General features: G+C 51.3%; 2 protein-coding genes across 2 annotated transcripts; both read right to left on the bottom strand.

Annotated features, from left to right (window-relative positions):
• Window positions 1–1,858: 1,858 nt before the first annotated feature.
• CNPY3 (canopy FGF signaling regulator 3) lies at window positions 1,859–10,515 on the bottom strand. The gene is made up of 6 exons (XM_033102384.1): window positions 10,197–10,515; window positions 5,869–5,992; window positions 5,101–5,197; window positions 3,236–3,358; window positions 2,876–2,993; window positions 1,859–2,536 (listed from the first exon to the last, which is right to left on the bottom strand). Exons 1-6 carry the CDS (start codon window positions 10,351–10,353, stop codon window positions 2,319–2,321), a joined length of 837 nt encoding a protein of 278 aa, XP_032958275.1. The 5' UTR covers window positions 10,354–10,515; the 3' UTR covers window positions 1,859–2,318.
• A 2,256-nt stretch (window positions 10,516–12,771) lies between these two features.
• On the bottom strand, window positions 12,772–17,957 carry PTCRA (pre T cell antigen receptor alpha). The gene is made up of 5 exons (XM_033100321.1): window positions 17,900–17,957; window positions 16,058–16,090; window positions 14,862–15,182; window positions 13,746–13,790; window positions 12,772–13,118 (listed from the first exon to the last, which is right to left on the bottom strand). The coding sequence occupies exons 1-5, from the start codon at window positions 17,955–17,957 to the stop codon at window positions 12,772–12,774; spliced, it is 804 nt and encodes a 267-aa protein (XP_032956212.1).
• Window positions 17,958–18,260: the final 303 nt, after the last annotated feature.

The raw sequence follows: 18,260 nt of genomic DNA, 5'->3' as shown, positions 1-18,260 counted from the left end.
AGGGTTTCTAATAAGGGGGCTGAAATCAGGTGAACTTGCGCTCTCAGGTAGTCCCCTCACCTTATGGAAGGAAGGGGTATGGGAAAGTCGGAGGCAATATTTAAATTCAAAAAGGCTTTATGTGTGGTGGGAGAAGGGAAAAGAAATCCTGGGAAACGGGCCTGCTTTCTGCCTTTTCTAGGCTGGGCCAGGGAAGAAGCTACCTTGGAATGGGTGGGTAGAGAGCTGGTGAGTGTGCAACACGCCTGGCCCTCGTGGGGACGAGAGGGGAGGGAGAGGGCTCTCATCACGGGGCACCACAGGTCAAAGAGCTAAGCACTCACAGCACTATCTGCCCTCTGCTCGGGCCTGGGCCTGGGATTGGGCCATTGGGCCAACACCCCAGTAATGAGATGGATCTTTGCCTCATCCTACTCTAAGGATCAATGAAGCTTTGGGGACAGACGTAAGCCAGGCACTGAAGTGCTGTGGGTTAGTGACAGAATGGGGAAATCAGACGAGTCAGCAAATTCTAGACAGTCCAGAGGGCTGGCTGCAAATGGTTCTCCAGCTCTGGGTCCCAGCCCCCAATTCGACCCCTGCTTATTTCCTATGCTCAGAACAAAGTCCAGGGTGGAACCTGACTCTAGGCTAGAACCTCAGACCTTTTAATGGGCCAGTCAGTCCTGGAGATGGGCAGTGGGAGTTAGACCAAAAAAAGTATCTTTTAAGGACCTGTTCTAAGCCACTTGCCACAGCAGAAAAACTTCCAGTTTGCTCCATTCTCTATGGCCTTGGCTGCCCCACCTTGGGGAATGGGAAGGAGGGCTGAGCCCAGGCTATAATGGGACCCCTCACCTCCAGGAAGTTCAGACCTCAGAGTCTTCATTAGCTGAAGATTTGGGCATTTCAGCAGTGCATTCCTTCCGACCACTGGGCCCAGCCCTGGAAGTGGGTCTCAGGGTGGGTGCTCACAGGGGACTTGGCGGGGGCTCAGTGCTGGTGGGACCTTCCACCATTCTCCCCTAAGAAGCAACGGCTGCATCCTATTTTCTTGTTAAAAGAGGCTTGTCGGTGGAGGTGGGTTAAGGCCAAGAAACCAAACCAGTTCAATATGAATCACACTGTCAGAGCCAGGTGTTGGGGGATGGGATCCTGGCAGCTGTGGGGTAGTGAAAACACAAGGGCTGGGCTTGAGCTGAATGCCAGCTGCACACTTATCAATAGCAGGCCTGTGGGTGTATCGCTTGACTTGAGTCTCAGTTTCCTTTTCTACAAAATGGGGTTCACAGCACCCACTCCACAAGTACCCTGTGACTAGTACAGCTGTCATCACCGCTGCGACTGACTACCCGGATCTGTGCCCTCAGGACAGGCTGGGCAGGTGCCGAACCCCAGCCCTTGCCCCAGAGACCAGTCTTCCTAGCCCTCCCCTGCTCCCAGAGAACACGGTGTAAACAGATTTTGTTGGGCGACTGGGGTGTCCTTCCCTTTGGGCTCCAGGTACAACTAGACAGAACAGAGTGATCGATCAATCAGGTGTCATCAGGGAACAAGGTTCAAGACCGACAGGCAGAGCCAGATGGAGGTGGGAACGAGCAGCAGGCACTGATGGGGTCACCAGCAAACTTTACAGGACAAATAGGAAGGCCTTGGGGGAGGGGAGAAGCGGGGAGGGAGGGCAGCCAAGTGCCCAGGGCACAGGTGAGGCTCCTCCCAGCAGGGAGGGGAGGGGCCAGAGCACTGTGCTGGGCCTCACCCCACGCCCATGCCCACCTTCACCCCAAAACAACCCCACGGCTGGAAGGGGAGGGACGGGAAGAGCAAAGAGGGGCTCCAGGCCCCTCCGAGGGGCTGAAGGAGACTCAGAACTCGGAAGAAAAAGGCCAAAAGGTTTTTACTCTGTGAGCCCTGAGGAGGGCCGGGCAGAGCACAAAGTGTCTAGAGAAGGAGTGAGCAGAGAGGAGCTGGGGCCTGCAGCCTTCCTGCCCCGCGGGGGGAGGAGGCGCAGGAGGTGGAGGCCGGGTGTGCCCTCCCCAAGGTCTTCCGAGGGCTCCAGCCCTGGGGCCCAGCTCCCAGACCTGCCCCTCTTGAGTCCACACTGGAATCCTCTGCTGTCCCCACATCGCATGGCTTCCCTGAAGACTTGCCAGGAGAAAAACGCTTGGCGGAGGGCAAAGGCCGGCGCGGGCTGACGGAAGCTGATGCGTTCTCCTCAGTGCTGTGGCTTTCCCCGGCAGGAAGAGGACCCCGAGAACTGTCTTTGCCTGGCAGAGCCATGCCCCCGATTCTTCAACTTCCAGGTCAGGGGTCTCGGTTCAGGAGATGCTGGGTTAGGCTCAAAGCTCATCAGGGGGGCTGTGTGTGAGGGGGGATGCCTTCTGGACGCCCTCATCCTCCTCGGGGCTGGGATCTCCCTGGAGGCCACCCAGCTCCTTTCTCTGTTTGCTGCCGCCACCGCCTGCCGCCTTGGTCCGGCTGCTCTTCTTCTTGGACTTCTTCCCTCCCAGGGCAGCTGTGTCCCCCTTCTTGCCGGACCACTGCTCTGCCAGGCAACCTGGGGTGGGGAGAGATAGCTTCAACAGACGGGTCTGCTGGGTGGGGAGCACTGAGTGGGGAGCTGCTGGGACTGGCAACTGGAACTGGTGTCTGATGTGAGTCCCTGTCTCCCGCCTGACTGGGGCATCCCGGGGGGCATCTGAGCGTTCTGCATGCCATGCTGTACCTGGCTTCCGTGCCTCTCACCCACCCTGGCCCTTCTAGCTCCCGAGGACAGAGAGCCTATGACATCCTCCATTTCTTTCTTCTTTGTCCTCTCCCTACCTCCCTCCCCGAGGGGGAGCACAAAATAAAATCGGGGCTCGACCTGCCCTGCCTTCTCCCTCCTCGCACTCACTGGTGTCCTTGCCCTTCAGCACGTGGTTGGCGCATAGGAACTGAGTCAGGTCCTCTTCTTGGTGGTTCCTGTACCAGTCTTCGATCACCTCCTCAAATTCCTCCACCAGCACGTCGCACTGTTAACACAACACCGTGCATTGGCAAAGCCCCCGCACTGACTCACTTCCAGGGGGGCTCAGCTGAGCCTCCCAAGCCCACTGCCAGGCAGGCGGGCAGCGGTGATTCCCCTGAGGACATGGAAGTCAGACAGGTGAAATGACCGAAGCCCCCCAGTTCATGGTGGCCTTCCATGGCCGCCAACCCCGTCCCCACCCACGCCTGTGGGGCACAGCAGGGCCTGGGGCCAAGGGGCCTCTACCTGCTTCTTGAGGTCGGCCACCTCAGCGGAGGTCTCGTTCCACAGCTCGTAGGGGATGTCCATCACCACCTTGACTCCTTTGTGTACCAGGTTGTGTAGCGTCTCAAAAGTCTCTGACATGCCCTGGAACAGGCAACCGGACATGAGACGCAGGCCCTTCTCGACATCCTGCCCTCCTCTCCAGGTGCTGCTGGAGGTCCCAGGACCTAACTCTGAGAAGTCAGGCCCCTCTAAGGCTTCTCACACTTGACCTCACCTTCCGCCCCCTCTTCCGGCCTGCCTCCCCACAACACACACACACACACACACACACACACACACACACCAACTCATCCTTTCTAAAAGGTCTGCTGTTACCTTTAGGCCCTTTGACTGTATACTCCTTTTCCCGGAAATAAGTTTGTCTTGGTTCTTCCCCATCACTGGGGCTGGGTATCCCCCCTCCCCATACCCAGGCCCACGCCTTGCCTCAGGTTCTTCCTAGGGCTCGTGTCTTTCCTTGCTGGGAAGAGGGTACAGGCAAGGCAGGAAAGACTGTTCTATAAAAAACATATTTCTGCCAGCTATCTAGGTTTCTGCCTGGAGACAACATACTGTCTACTTCCTCTGTCTTTCCGGAAAGAATGCATACAAATACAAGCAGACATACAAATATATCCTCCTCTCCTCCAACGCCACTTTTTACACAAGCAGGAATACTTATCATACACACTATTCTTCACCTTGCCTTTTTTTTACTTAATAATACATCTTGCAGATCATTTCGGTTTAATTCCTAAAGAGCTACCTCATTCTTTGCTTTCCAGTTGCGTAACAGTCCACTGAATGGCCACATAATTTATGTAAGCATTCCCCGACTGCTGAATGGTTAGGTTGTTTCTAATTTTTTTTTTTGGTATGGAAAATAACTTTAAAACATTTTCACATTAAGCAAACGTGGGTTTATTACCAACTTTGGTGATAATTTATACAAATTTTAAAGATAAAACCTAAGACTTCTTGCTGCTTGAGACGCTCTCTCTAGGTTTCCCTGGGGTTTCTGACCCGTCTCCTTTGCTAGGAGGGTACTTAGGTGGAGAAATGTGCCAGGAACTGAAGATGTAGAGACAAAGAAATATGTGCCTGTTGTAAGAAGCTCATTCTCCAGGGAGAGAACATTCGTGCACATAGTCAGTGCCTTAACTCTTTCTCTGCATTAATTGATTTCAAGTTTTTCCCCCCCAAAATGTGTCAAAAATCCACAAAAAATAAAAAGTTGATATTTTGACGATTTTATGCATTTAACAACATTTTGAGCTGCTTTATACATAAATGACATTACTTTTATTTTAAACCTTTGATATATGGTAATAAATTTACCATTATATTGAATTTTAGCAAAAAATACTCAAAACATACTAAGTGGCATCAATTAGATAATGCAAGCCACAGGAAAACATGTGCAAACGTTGCAGCAAAGGAATTAAACGTCACAGAGGTGGATGCCCTGTGGGTCCAGAGGAGGGACAGGGCGATCGTGCCACCCAGGCGTCTCCTGACATCTCCTTAAACCCCCACATCCTGATTTCTCCCTGCACAAGTGCTTAGCCCCCTATGGGGGCTGCACCCCGGAGCATTTCTGCCTGTCTGAGGCTGAGGCAGGACCCGGATGGGCAGGCCCCGGCTACTATCAATGTGCTAATGGCCCTGGAAAAGTCTGGCCACCCAAGAGGGGCGGAGTGCAACCAGCAATCCCCGAAGAATGGGAAGAGGCCAAGGGGGAAAGCTCCCAGGGCAGAATCTTCCAACTGCACACACAACCAGCAGACACACTTAGCCACATGGAGGCCCGGCCCCAGCGGGGAGAAGGGCAAGCACATTCCCACCTTGGCAAACCGATTGCTGCCAGTCCTCTCCTTGTGCAGGCTGTAGTCCAGGAGCCTCTTGCAAATGGTCTCAGTGACTTCGATTAACCGTAAGTCCCTGCCGAGACAGCAGCATGGCAGGACTGAGTTCCCCTCCCAGCCCCAGTGGGTCAGCGGTCCGTCCCTCCAGCCCTGCTACCCCGACACCTACGCATCTCACCAACGGGAAGTCAGAGCTGGAAGGAAGATAGGTCATCTGGTCTGGGGGGCTCTGAAATGCTGGAACACAGACCAGAGAGACACAATTTTAACAGCTCCATGGGAAGGAATTTTTAAAAATAAAGCTCAATGATTCAGTCGATTTTTTTAATAAAGCAAAATGGATTAAATTGTGGTGTTAAAAGATTTCATCTTGAAAAGATAATCGTAAGTGATGGAAGTTTTTTTGTTTGTTTTTAATATTTATACCGGTAAAATTAAAAGTTGGTAATCCTATATTAGCAAGATTTTAAAAAATTGCATTGGTCCATGAAATCCAAAAGTTTGGAAATCACTGATAAGGTCCAATAGTCCTGCTTTTACAAATGAGGAAGGTGACGCCTAGAAGGGTTAAGGGATTTAGGAAGACCACACAATTAGCTGCAGGTAGAACCAGTCGGCAAACTTAGGTCCCAGTGACAGCTGCCTCCCTTTGGGGGGTTTGCCTGGCTGGAAGGGAGAACGGAATCCCAAGTCGCTGAAGCCTCGAGGAACAAAGCAGCACTGGCCAGTGGGTCCCCATTCACTTACGACTTGGTGTACTTGACTCCAGAAGCTTTCCGGTCCAGGATGCCATAGCCCATGTCAAGGACCTCCTTGGTCTTGCCAGTTTCCTCAAAGGCTGACTTCAGCTCCACAGCGACGTATTTACACACTGGGGGAGGGAGACAGCACAGCTTACTGAATGAATGCACGTGCCTTCGACGGCAGCCAGCTCCCAGCAAAACAGACCCAAGTGGATGCCTCTACCAGATGGGGTCAAGTCAACGCTCGAGGCAGACAAGGGGTGAGCACCAGACCACCGAATGGAGTTCACTGGGTGAAACGCGGCTCCATGATCCACGGCCCCATATCTACTCTTGGCCCTTACCCCACTGACTTCATTTTTCCCAGCTCCTTCTTGCCACCGGCAATCACTTACAAATGATGGTAAAACAATCATTTTACTTAAAAATGTTTCAAACATACAGAAGAGCTGAAAGAGTGCAATGAATACCTATCTACTTTCCACTCGTATTCAACAGTTGTTAATAATTTGCCACAACCTCTCTCCAATTTATAACATAAAACAATGTAACAATATACTAATATATCTCAACAGTATGTACATTGCTTTTGCTAAACCATTTTGATAGTAAGTCGCCGACATCATGATCTTTAACTCCTAACTATGTCCTCACGATCAAATATATGGTGATGGAAGGAGAACTGACTCTGGGTGGTGAACACACAATGGGATTTATAGATGATGTACACCTGAAATCTATGTAATTTTACTAACAATTGTCACCCCAATAAATTTTAAAAAAATATATGGTGGTAAATTGGTTTTCTACCAAACTGCCGTCAGTGTTATAACAATGCTGATGGCATTTTGCTTGCAGGCCATATTCTATTCAGAGGCAGCAGAAACTGCCCAACCACAAACACAGTCTCTCTCAGCAGTATTCATCATGTGTCCAACATAGAGTCCCAGACTTATGTCCTCACGTATCTCCTGAGAACAAGGACCTTCTCCTACCTAACCATAAAAAAATTTTGATACTTGGAAAATGAACAATAATTTCAAGATCAGCTAATAATTAGTCTGTTTTCAAATTTCCCCAATTGTCCCTCAAATGTATTTTATGGCTCTTCTCCACCACCCCCACTCCGGGTCAAGCTGTTGTTTCTCAGTCTAGTTGTGTAGGATACAGCTCCCTGGCCCGTGCTGGTATCATGAGCCTTGCGCTCCCCAACCCACCCCCCCCAGGCAGTCGGTCACCACTCATCGGTTGGCCGCTCACAGCAGCTCACGGGCAGCTCTCCCGGCTGCCGGCTGCTCACGATGGCCGCCAGCCACTCAGGGCGGCACGTGGTAGCCCACAGCAGCACACAGCAGCCCCCGCCAACCTCTGGCTGCTCATGGCCGCTCAGCTCCAGGGAGAGCTGTTGTTCACAATCTTAGCTGTAGAGGGCGCAGCTCACTGGCCCATGTGGGAATCGAACCAGCGGCCTTCGGGGTTAGGAGCACTGCTCCAACCACCTGAGCCACCGGGCCGGCCCTTATGGCTGTTTTATCACTGGATTTCATGTGTTGTGCCAACAGCATCAGCTCTCTATTCTTGCCAAGTTAATTTGCACGATCCCCTCCAGAGGTCTTATTTCTACTGTCTGTACATTCATTTTCTCATTTCCTCTTACTCTGCCTCAAATAGTTATCAAGCAAATCCTACGTGTCAGGCACTGCCAGGGAATACAGAAATGAAAACCAGTCCCTCCCTTTCACATACTCAGTCTAATGGAGCAGAGAGAAGTATACACAATTCCCACTGCATAAGGAGTGGTACGACTGAGGTACGAAGTGTCTAAGGCCTTACGAAAGTGCTTCCTGTCCTCTAAGGGCTTTGGGGCTTTTCTGCCCATTCTCCCAACCTCCCCTTAAACGCCTCCTCCCCCCAGGAAGCCCGGCACTAATCCCATCTGCTCTTGATTTCATTCTGGGACTCTGCAGGCCCATGCTCTCTCACTAACAGCCTTCAGCCATTTCGCGTGTCTGTCCAATTAGACTACAAAAGTACCCAAAGTGAGTATCGAGTTCTGGATTTTTTCTGTATTCCTCTCGTCTGGGACTCTATGTTGGACACATGATGAATACTGCTGAGAGAGACTGTGTTTGTGGTTGGGCAGTTTCTGCTGCCTCTGAATAGAATATGGCCTGCAAGCAAAATGCCATCAGCATTGTTATAACACTGACGGCAGTTTGGTAGAAAACCAATTTACCACCAAAACAAACACGTCCCCTGGAGGTTCGCTTGGTGAAATTTTATCCCATATATGTTACCAGATGGCTTAAAGAACTTGGAACACATGAAAATTCTAAAATATAAGCTTGTGATCTCAGAATCTGCAATGAATTGAGGGTGTATCATCTCCCTGGCTCTCCATCCAGGACCATCGGGTCTCCCTCCCCTCACTCTGTCCTGTATTCTGTGCAGGGTCATCATTTCTGTGGATCCTCTGTCCCCTTCTCCTATGCCCCAACATGTAGTATTCCAGGCCCAGGGGGATGGAGCCCATCAACCCATCTCGCTTCTACTCCTCAGCCACAATCATGCTTCCCAGCTCTTCAAAACCTCACTTCTTCGAGACCCGCTCTGGGAACCCGGGGAAGGAAGGCTCATGGAGACTCACGGCACAGACCCCAGGCCCTCAGGGACATCTACCCATTCTTTTTCTGAGCAACTTCTCCTTCCTCTGTGCCAATGCGTGTTCCACTCAGGTTACTGAGCCAGGAGACAGGCGTTGCGGGCCAGACACAGTCAGCATTTAATAACAAAGATGTAACAATGATAAATAAAAGTAAATACACCATGACGAGGAGCTGGAGTTTGCCAAGCCATCTTGTGACTGAAAAATCTCCTTTATTCTTATTTATTTTTTTGTTTTTTTCGAAAATCCCTTTTAATCTTTATCAAGTACCTACAAAATGAGGTACTTGCCAGCTCTATGCTTCTAGGAGTCTCTGAATGCCTCTAAGGTAAAGAAATGTGAGCTTCTTAGGCCATGAGGATAATAGGAGGAACAGTAGGGGCTCTTTGATAGCAGAATAAAATAGAAAATAGAGAAGAGGAAGTGAAACCCTCAAAGGATGCCGGTTAGAACTAGAGGAAGAGTGAAAGGAAAGCATCATAACACTCTATCTATTCAAGGGAGCAAGGGAGAAGATATAGGCTGGAACCCACACTGGGAGGCCTACAAGTGAAGTCGGGCCATCTCTGAACATCTCACCTTTCATCTCTCACGTGGAAGGATTGTGTGTCCTACACCACCCCACCCCCACTTCCCAGTGCCTAGGGAACGTCTGGCCTGCTATAGGCTTTGAATTGGGATGAAACAGATTTATCGCCAACTTTCTGGGAGGCCTGGCGTTAGGGAGGTAGGCAGCAAGGAATGACTGTAAAGGTCTGAGGAGAAAACTGAGAAATGGAGGGAAGAAGAAAAGGTGGGCCTTCACAGCGCTGGATCCCTGCTTCGGGTGCAGGCATTCCTCTCTCTCTCTTGCTCTCACTCTGGCTCTCAGGCTCTCTCTTGCTCTCTCCCGCTCTCTCTCTCTTTCTCTGGGATACACTCTCTTTCCTTATTCCTAAAATCTTCCTCCCTCACCAGGTTCCCCCAGGCTCTAGTCTCGCCCATGGCCTCAGACCCTCCTCCTTCCTCCACACCCCCGCCCCCAGTTATTAATATTTATTCGAAATACATTTACTGGGAGCCGAGGCATTGTGTGAATAAATATTTGACACAAGGTCTCTACCCTCAAGGAGCTCACAGCTAGTGGGGGAGACAGCCAATTACACAAATTAGGCTGCAGTGAGGGCACAAAGGGGAGAGTCTCCTTCCCCTAAGACCCATCATATGAATCTTTTCAGTTCCTCAAACTTGTCTTTTGCCTCTTAGCCTGTAGGCCTCTGCATCTGTGGTTTCCTGAGTGGGACTCTCTTTTTACTTCTCTTCACCCGGCTAAATCCTAAGTACTCTTGGGCTTCCTATACGAAGCCTTTCCAGACTTCCCTCTACACCCCGCCTTTCCCCCCATCTCTAGGCTGGACTAGATGCTTCTCATGCAGCCCCAAAAGCCCTGTACCTCCTTTATCACCATCTACTACCCTGGATGATAATTGCTTGTTTTTACCAAGTTGTAAGCTCCAGGTGCACCGAAACCTGCTCTCTCTCCCGCCCCTGTATGCGCAGCGTCCGGCACAGAGCCAGGCACACAGTAGGTTTAATGAAGAGATTCTCACCCAGGGCCTTCCAGCCCGACTCTTCTCCGCAAGCCCCGCCCCTCCAGTAGGATACTCCTGCGGGCCCCGCCCCCTCACCTTCGCATTTGCTGGGCAGGCGAACCCAGTCGGTTTCCTCGGCTTGGGCCTGGCTTGGGCCCAGTTCCGGGGCTGGCAGTAGCAGCAACAGTAGAAGGGGGAGAAGCAGAAGCCAGCGGGGTCCGAGCCGGGACGCGGGCTCAGGCAGTGACTCCATGGCCAAGCCACACCCGACCCGAGCGCACCGGCTACCTTCCCTCCGGCTGCGCGCGCTGGGCAGCTTCCCGGAGCCGCTTCCGGAACTGCACACGTGCCTCGGCGTAATTTGGGCAACAGCAAGCCCTGGGCCCGCTCGTTCCTCCGGCCGCCTCCGCCCACCCCCAGAGCCAAGGAAGTCCTGCGGGCTGTCCAGCCAATGGGCTTTTCGGGCTTCGCCCTCAAGCGAATGGGAGGAGGACTTTTCCTAGGCTTCGGCCAATGAGAGAGCAGATGGTGTCCTCAGTGACCAATAGCAATATATTTTCCCACCCCCTAACGGCGGCTCTGGGAGGGACTGGAGGACCAGGTCCAGGAGAGGGGAAGCCGCGTGTTGGGTCTGGGAAATGTGCGAAAGGCTGTCTTCACTGCCTTCTCTGCCTCCTTGCACGTCACTTCCCTCCTGGGGTCGTAATGCAGCAAGCTATAACTGAGCACGTTTTTAAATGATTATTGTTGTTGTTGTAGTAATTGCCAGCTGCTCTTGTAGGCGCTGTGGGTGAGACCAGGAGACTCAAATAGTCCCCAGCCTTCAAACAGCTTTCCCCCGCCCCTTATTTGTTGTTGTTCAAACAGCTTTCTTAGTGCCCCGTAACCTTAGATTTGTCCCAGTGAGAACTGGAACAAATCACTTCTTATCTGAGCCTCAGTTTCCATCTGTACGATGACTGAGTGATCCTCCTAGCTGCTATTCCAAGCTTGCCTGTTGCTGGGAAGTTCAAATAAATTGTAAAAAATTCACGCATTAATTTCCTTTTTAGTGCGTAACCTCAGTCACTTTTACCGCCCTATTATTTATTGCTTTGGCTTCTGAGCTCCCAGAAAGCAGGGAATTGATTTATTTAGGCCCAGGAGCCCTCCTGGGAAATAATATTAAGCCAGCTTCAATGGGGGTTCAGAGTCTGGAGCAGGGCAGGACTGGGGAAATTGGGGCAAGTTGGGAAGAGGGGTTTTGACACTAAGGGAAGCCCTGCTTCCAGAATGAGAAGACATTTATCGAGGCAAGCATGAGTTTGGTAGGAGCTCTGGGCTCAGCATCTGGGCTGAGAGCTGGGAAGGGACAATGACTGGAGAAAGTCGGAGGCTATGGATGGACATGTCCCCACCGGGACGCAGCCTCCCCCCTCCTCAGTCTGTGTTTTGGGCAAGGAGCAGGCCCTGTGAGGATGGCGGACGGATTCATCCCCAAAAGTTGTAGGACACTCCCCACCTTGAAGAATCCAAAAAAGAAGTAGAGAATCTTCTTACAGGCTGGTGAGAGATGAGCAGTGGAGGAGACTGTTTTCATGGGCCAGCCGCTGAGAAGTCACGAGTAAGCTGGAGGTGTCATTGACACCATATTGGGAGGAGGGCAGAAATGTTAGAGTATAGTTCCCCACCATCACCTTCTGGGAAAGAAGACTAAGGTAGCACCATTTGTCCACTAGACTGTCCTGTGCTTCCCAGGGGACATTTAGATTGACATGAAAGCACCCAGAGATTCTTGAGGTGATTATTGAGAGGAACCCCTAGGAAAGGCTGGATTTCCTGCCAGCTCTGAAGAAAAAGGGGACACAGATGTTACACTCTGTCATTGGGGGCCTTATATCCTATCAGGGCAAGAACCCTCTTTAGGAAACAAAACAAAAACCTCGTTAATGCCTGGCTCAGAGTTGATGCTTAATGAATGTTTGTCAAATGAATAATGACCCTTAATTGATTAATAACGTGTAAGTTTGGAATTACCATCCGTGCTCTTGGCGTTGGACATAGTCCTGTTACTCTGGGATTTTGGCCCTGTTCGCTTCTGTCGAGTCTGCACAAGACTTCACAACAGGCCCAGCACCTCACCTTCCTGGGTTCCTTGCCCTGATCTTTCACAGAGCTTGGGCCAGGATGAAGAGACAGAGAAGGGGACTTGCCCCATGCCCGGCTCTGGGGTCAGGAGACAGAGGGGGGACAATGTCCTCCTCAACCCTCAGCTCTACTCTGCAATTCCCAGGGTCTCACCCTCGGGAAGCCCTGTTCCTCAGGGGAGCCTTCCCAGATTTCTGCCTCCTCTACAGCTGCCAAATGCCCTCCTCCCAGAGGAGACATGAATTAAAATAGTTTTCATTTGCTTGTGTTATTTAAGTTCTCCTTTAATTGCACCTCAAATGACCCAGCGCTTGGGTCAATCACCACCCTCAAGGGATTCCCAGTTTGATGGGAGAGATGCAGCCTTTTCCCTCAGAAAGCCCTCTGTTGGAGCTGGGAGACAGAGTCCAGCCCCTGGGAAGCTCCGATCTGCAGGCGGAGGCAGGTCACGCACAAATGCTCCAAGGCTGGAGGCCGGGATACTGATGATGGTGGTTCCTGAGCACCAGGCCCAAGCTGGGGCGGTTGAGAGCGTCTCCTCCTCTCAGACTGGGCTCCTGGGATCCGGCCCCTGACGGCGGGTGTGCACCCCGCGGCGGGCCAGGGGCTGCAGCGCCTGCGGGGCGGACCGGGTTTGCCCTGGGCCTGTGGTGCCCATCTCACTGTGGGGACTCCAGTCGCCGGGGGCGGAGGGCTCTCCTACCCGCAGAGGCTTCGGGACCGTAGGGGGCGCAAGGAACCCGGGGTCCCGGGGGCCAGGGGCCCGGGCCGGGTCCCCTCGCGCGGTATGCAGGTCGCGGAGGTGGCTGCAGGTCAGTAGCACGTCAAACAGCAGCAGCTTGAAGAGCAGCAGCCGCAGCGCCCCCAGCCGCAGCGCTTGGCCCGGCATCCCTGTGGGAGGGAGAGGAGCGGGTTAGCGGCCCAGAGGCTAGCCCTCAGACCCCATCCCCAGGAGAATCCTCTGCCCTGGCCGTTCCTCCTCACCTTCGCCCCCCAAGTCCAGGGAAAGTCCCTCCTTGTGTCTAACCTAAGCTCTTCCGGGTAATAATAACAAATACCTGCCTAGCCTTCATTATATTCTATTCACTAAGGACTGGAGGATGTAGGCCAGGCCAGAATTAGCATCCCACGCAGAGGAAGGACAGTAATCATGTCAAAGGTCTCTATTTTGGTCAAGAAGAGAACCCGACTAGTGACTCTGTCCAGCGGGTGGTGGGACTTTTCCACCATCCAGACAGTTCCCCAAGGCTCTGATGCTGAGACCATCCATGTGCGCTGCCTAAGGAGAACTTCAAGGGCTCTTCTGTTAAGTCTCACCTGTGCTTCTCAACTGGTGTCCAAGAACTGGGCTGAGGTCAGAGAATCTATCCCCATCCTACCCACTGGTAGGCAGAGGCCCAGGCAGGCCATTGTACCAACTCAGCAAGGCAGCCTCTTCAGGGGACACCCACCAACCCCCAGTGGGACCCATCAGGCCACAGCCCAACAGGGCCCAAGGTCCTGGTTTCCAGTACTCACCCCTGAGGGGCTCCCAGCCGCAGGTCCTGGCTGAGGAAGTCTCTCCTGCCAGCCAAGGAGAAAGGAGTGAGATTTAGGATGGGCCATGCCCTCCACCCCAGTGCTATTCCCCAGCCCTGGCACAGGGCAGCTGTTCATGGCATGTTGGATAAATGGACAAATGAACCATCAGTGGGAACCCTGAGCCCATTTGCTGCAAGTCCTCCAAGGGATGCAGGTCTCCCTCTCTCCCTGCTGTCCCCTGTTCTGTGCCCGGGAGAGTTTCGGCACTTTCAGACAAGGAATCGATTTTCTTAGCAACTTCTTTGGACGGCAGGGCATTTGTTCAACAAACATCCCCAATCGGAAGGTAACAAAACTAACATAATCCAAAAGAGGAAGTAAGTCATCTGGTCAGTAATAATAATAACTAGTTTTGGACATATTACTTAACCTCTCTATGCCTGTAAAATGAGGGAAATAATATGACCTACTTCATAAATGAAATGTTTACAATTGTGCCTGGCACAGAGTAAACACTGAATAAGTAAGTGATAACGATTTGTTATTTAATTATTGTTTGATTCTAATAGGTAGGGTGTCATATATAGGGTGATATATAGATATATCTATATGTGTCACCCTAGGGGTGTGTGTGTGTGTGTGTGTGTGTATACATATATATATATATAGAGAGAGAGAGACACAGAGAGAGAGAGAGATTAGCTTTGGTGTGATATGGTTAGTACATATACCTTGATAACATATACTATTTATAAGTATATATATTTATAAATTTATATATATATATACACACACACACGGCTATATATGTGTGTGTGTATGTGTATCTATATTTATATATCTCAACCCCAGGAAGGAGGAGGCATTATTACCTCTTGGAAGTCATGCATCAGACCCTGCATTTGAATGAGATATCACAGATGCAAATCACAGGACTCAGGGCCCTGAGGCCACCCTGCTCTGAGCCCAGGCATCATTTCACCTAGATGGTTGGCACTTGGACACCCTTCATGCCCCCATCGCCTGTGCCTGTCCTCCCTCCCACCATATCCTGGTTCCAGGGTGTGTGAAAGGGACAGGGGTCATCCAAAGGGCCCCAGGTTCTGTCCCCACCTGATAATCGTAGGGGCTGTGTGCTCTGGCTGTGGTCCCCAGCCCCAGGCCCAGTGTTGCAGACCAAGGTCTCCCAGGCTGCCAGCTCCTCAGAGGGCAGGGATAGCTGGGCCAAGCTAACCCAGGTGCCGTCCGCTGCTGGGGAAGGGCCATAGGTGAAGGCATCCAGTGCACTGCCATTGCCAGCTGAGAACCAGATGGGGCTCTCAAGGCCCGGGGGTGCGACGTCGAGGACCAGGCAGACCACCAGCATCTGCTGTTTCCCGTCCACTAGCAGGGTGATTGGAGGGGCCAGAGAGGGGAAGGGTGTGCCGCTCACACCTGCAAGAGACCACGCACCTGTGGGGACCAGATCTATCTGTGCCCTCCCAGGCCACCATCTCACTGTAGGCTACTATGCTTCAATCTATCCTTCCACCATCCATCTACTATCCTTCCATCCACTCATCCATCCCTCTCCTTGTATTTACCTATCTAACCACCATTCCTTCCCTTCATCCTTTCATTCATGCATCTATTTATCCATCTTTTCTTCCATCATCCATCTTTCCTACGTCTCTTCTCTTTACCTACCATCTCTATGTCTGTCCATCCATCCATCCTTCCACCACCTAGCTATCATATCTGAACCTTTCTGTGACAGGTACTGGGGATACAACATTAGTTAAGATATTGTCAGGGCCAGCCCGGTGGCTCAGGTGGTTGGAGCGCTGAGCACTTAACGCCAAGGTCTCTGGGAGAACTGCTGCGAGCGGCCAACTGACGACCTCAGCCGGGGGAGCGCAAGGCTCATAACACCAGCACGGGCCAGGGAGCTGTGTCCTACACAACTAGACTGAGAAACAACGGCTTGAACCGGAGTGTGTGTGTATGGGCGGGGGAAGGAGGCGAAAGAAGGGGGAAAAAAGATATTGTCCCTGCTTTAAAAAAAAAAACAAAACAAAACAAAAAAAAACCCTTTTATTTATTTAAGTGTGTTTTTCCAGGACCCATCAGCTCCAAGTCAAGCAGTTGTTTCAATCTAGCTATGGAGGGCACAGCTCACAGTAGCCCACGTGGGGATCGAATTGGCAACCTTGTTGTTAAGAGCACCCCGCTCTAACCAACTGTGAGCTAACCAGCCACCTCTGTCCCTGCTTTTAAGGAACTCGTCCCATGGGAAAGACAGCAGATGCATAAATAAATACTTATAATACCTTGTTGTGCCAGCTTCAGGAGAGTGGTCGCCTCTGGGGAGGAAGAGAAGGAAATACGATCTGGAAGGAGATCAAAAGGGACTTCAAATATATCTGTAACTTTTTGTTTCTTTTAAAAAAAATATCTGATTCAAATGTGGCAAGATTTTAACCATTTGTTAATCTGAGTGGAATATGCATAGGTGTTTATATTATTCTAGATTCTTTTCTGTAAGTCTAGTATTTTTTAACAGCTTTGTTTAGATATAATTCGTGTACCATGCAGTTCACTCATTTAAGGCGTATGTCTATAGTCTTTCATAATTAAAATAAAAAGTAAGTCATATGTGTACTGCAAACATCTGTCCTGTATTTTCCAGAATAGTCCTGATTTTCCACAAATGTATTCTTTTCAGTAAAGATGACTCATTCAATATATAACAAAATATTATTTTTGAATAGTTGGATATTTTTTCCACATAAATGAAATCTCAAAGGTTAAAACTTCCAAACAAATTCACACCATGATTGAAATGCAACCAGGTAAAGAAATGCCCCAGGGTGCAAGAAAGGATGCCAGAAAATCTTATGCGGATTTAGGGGTATGTGGGGGGGTGATCATGAAAGATTTCTTGAAGGTCAAATAACTGACCTAGTAGCATGTAAATGGTAAGTAGCCCACTCAGGATTTGAACTCATATCTGTGACTCCAAATCCCACAGACCACCCCACTTGAAAGAATGACGAAGATTTTGCTACATGACACAGTGGATCAAACCTGGGCCCTGGCCTCAGACAGAGTTGATTTGACCCTGCCTCATCCACTTAATGTACTGAGTCTCAATTGCCCCATCAATATAGTGGGTTTAATAACAGCAGCCCCTTAAAATAGGTTCGTGACTGTAAACACCAAGGCAGATAAGTATTAGTACTATTATAAGTACTAATAGTAATAAGGCATTGCAAACCAAGGGAGTAGAGAAGGCTGCAAGTGAGCTCCAGGAACCTCAGCCTCCTGAGCCTTTCAGTTGTAAGAACAGAGATATGCTCCACGTTAAGTTCAGCATCCACCTCCTCCACGCAGTTTCCCAGATTGCTCTTCCTCACCCTGGCTACTTCCTTCCCAGATCTCAGGCCTCCTGCCATGGGCATTCCCAGCTCTACACGGGTGTGGTTTATTTTCCTGTCTAGGGAGAGCTGGTGACACACTGCGGCCCCCCTTTAGAGAAAGGAGATGCCTTAACTCAAAGGTCAAGGACTTTTTCCCACCACACACATGCGGACATGCACACGCTTCTAAATGAAGCTGCAATTCTCAAACTTGGAGTCCTTTGGCTTGATCTTTGGAGGACCTGGGAAGTCACGGAGGCCCTGAGAATTCTCCTGAGAGCCCAGTGATAAGTGGGAGCTGGGAGTGAAGAGGAGACACTCCGAGCCCTGTCGGAACAGGGCATCCTGAGGGCAGGGACTGGGCCAGGAAGGACAGGAGAGGACCTCACCAAGTTACCCATGTCCCATCACCCTGTATCACATAACACAGCCCTGGCTACCCCACTCCCAACCCCATGGACACCCGTCCAGCTTGCTCTTGTCTCTCTATACCTCCAAGAGGTGACTGCCCTCCCTACCAACACTGTGGCCTCCAGGGGAGCAGGACTTGGGGCCAGAGTGAGGTAGCTGGGGGGTAGATTACAATGGGGAAGGGATGACTGGCTTCTGGTGAGACCCTCCCCAGGAGGCCCCAAATGACTCTGTCCTTCATCCCTGCATCCCACCCACCCCCAGGGAACCCAGGGCAAGGGAAGAGGGAATTAATTAGGCAGATTAATTGGGGCACAGAGAGGGACCAGGAAGGGGGCTCACCTGTGGGCAGGGCTGGACACCCAAGGGCTAGGAGAAGCAGCAGCCAAGTCCCAGCCATGGGCCACCTGAGAGGAGTCAGGACCCAGCTGCAGACCTGAGGTGTGGGCGGGGGGAGGAGGCACCCACAAGACTGCCTCCCACGCCACAGGCCCAGCTGCACCTCAGCTGCTCCACCACGGAGCCGTTTCCCAGTAAGGGGCCCCTCCCACCTCACCCTGGCCCCCAAACCCAATCCTCTCTCACGGGCCAGGGAACTCAGGGTGCCACTCCCACAGCAGGAGCCAGATGCCCACACTCCCTCCCATCTGAAGAGCACTTCACAGTATGCAAAGCTTTTTCCCAGTCACTGGCTTTGCCCTTT

This window comes from Rhinolophus ferrumequinum, chromosome 3, assembly GCF_004115265.2.
Source record: "Rhinolophus ferrumequinum isolate MPI-CBG mRhiFer1 chromosome 3, mRhiFer1_v1.p, whole genome shotgun sequence".
Classification (NCBI taxonomy): Eukaryota; Metazoa; Chordata; class Mammalia; order Chiroptera; family Rhinolophidae; genus Rhinolophus; species Rhinolophus ferrumequinum.
Note: the sequence above shows the minus strand (reverse complement) of the source record. Positions and strands in the feature narration are given on the sequence as shown.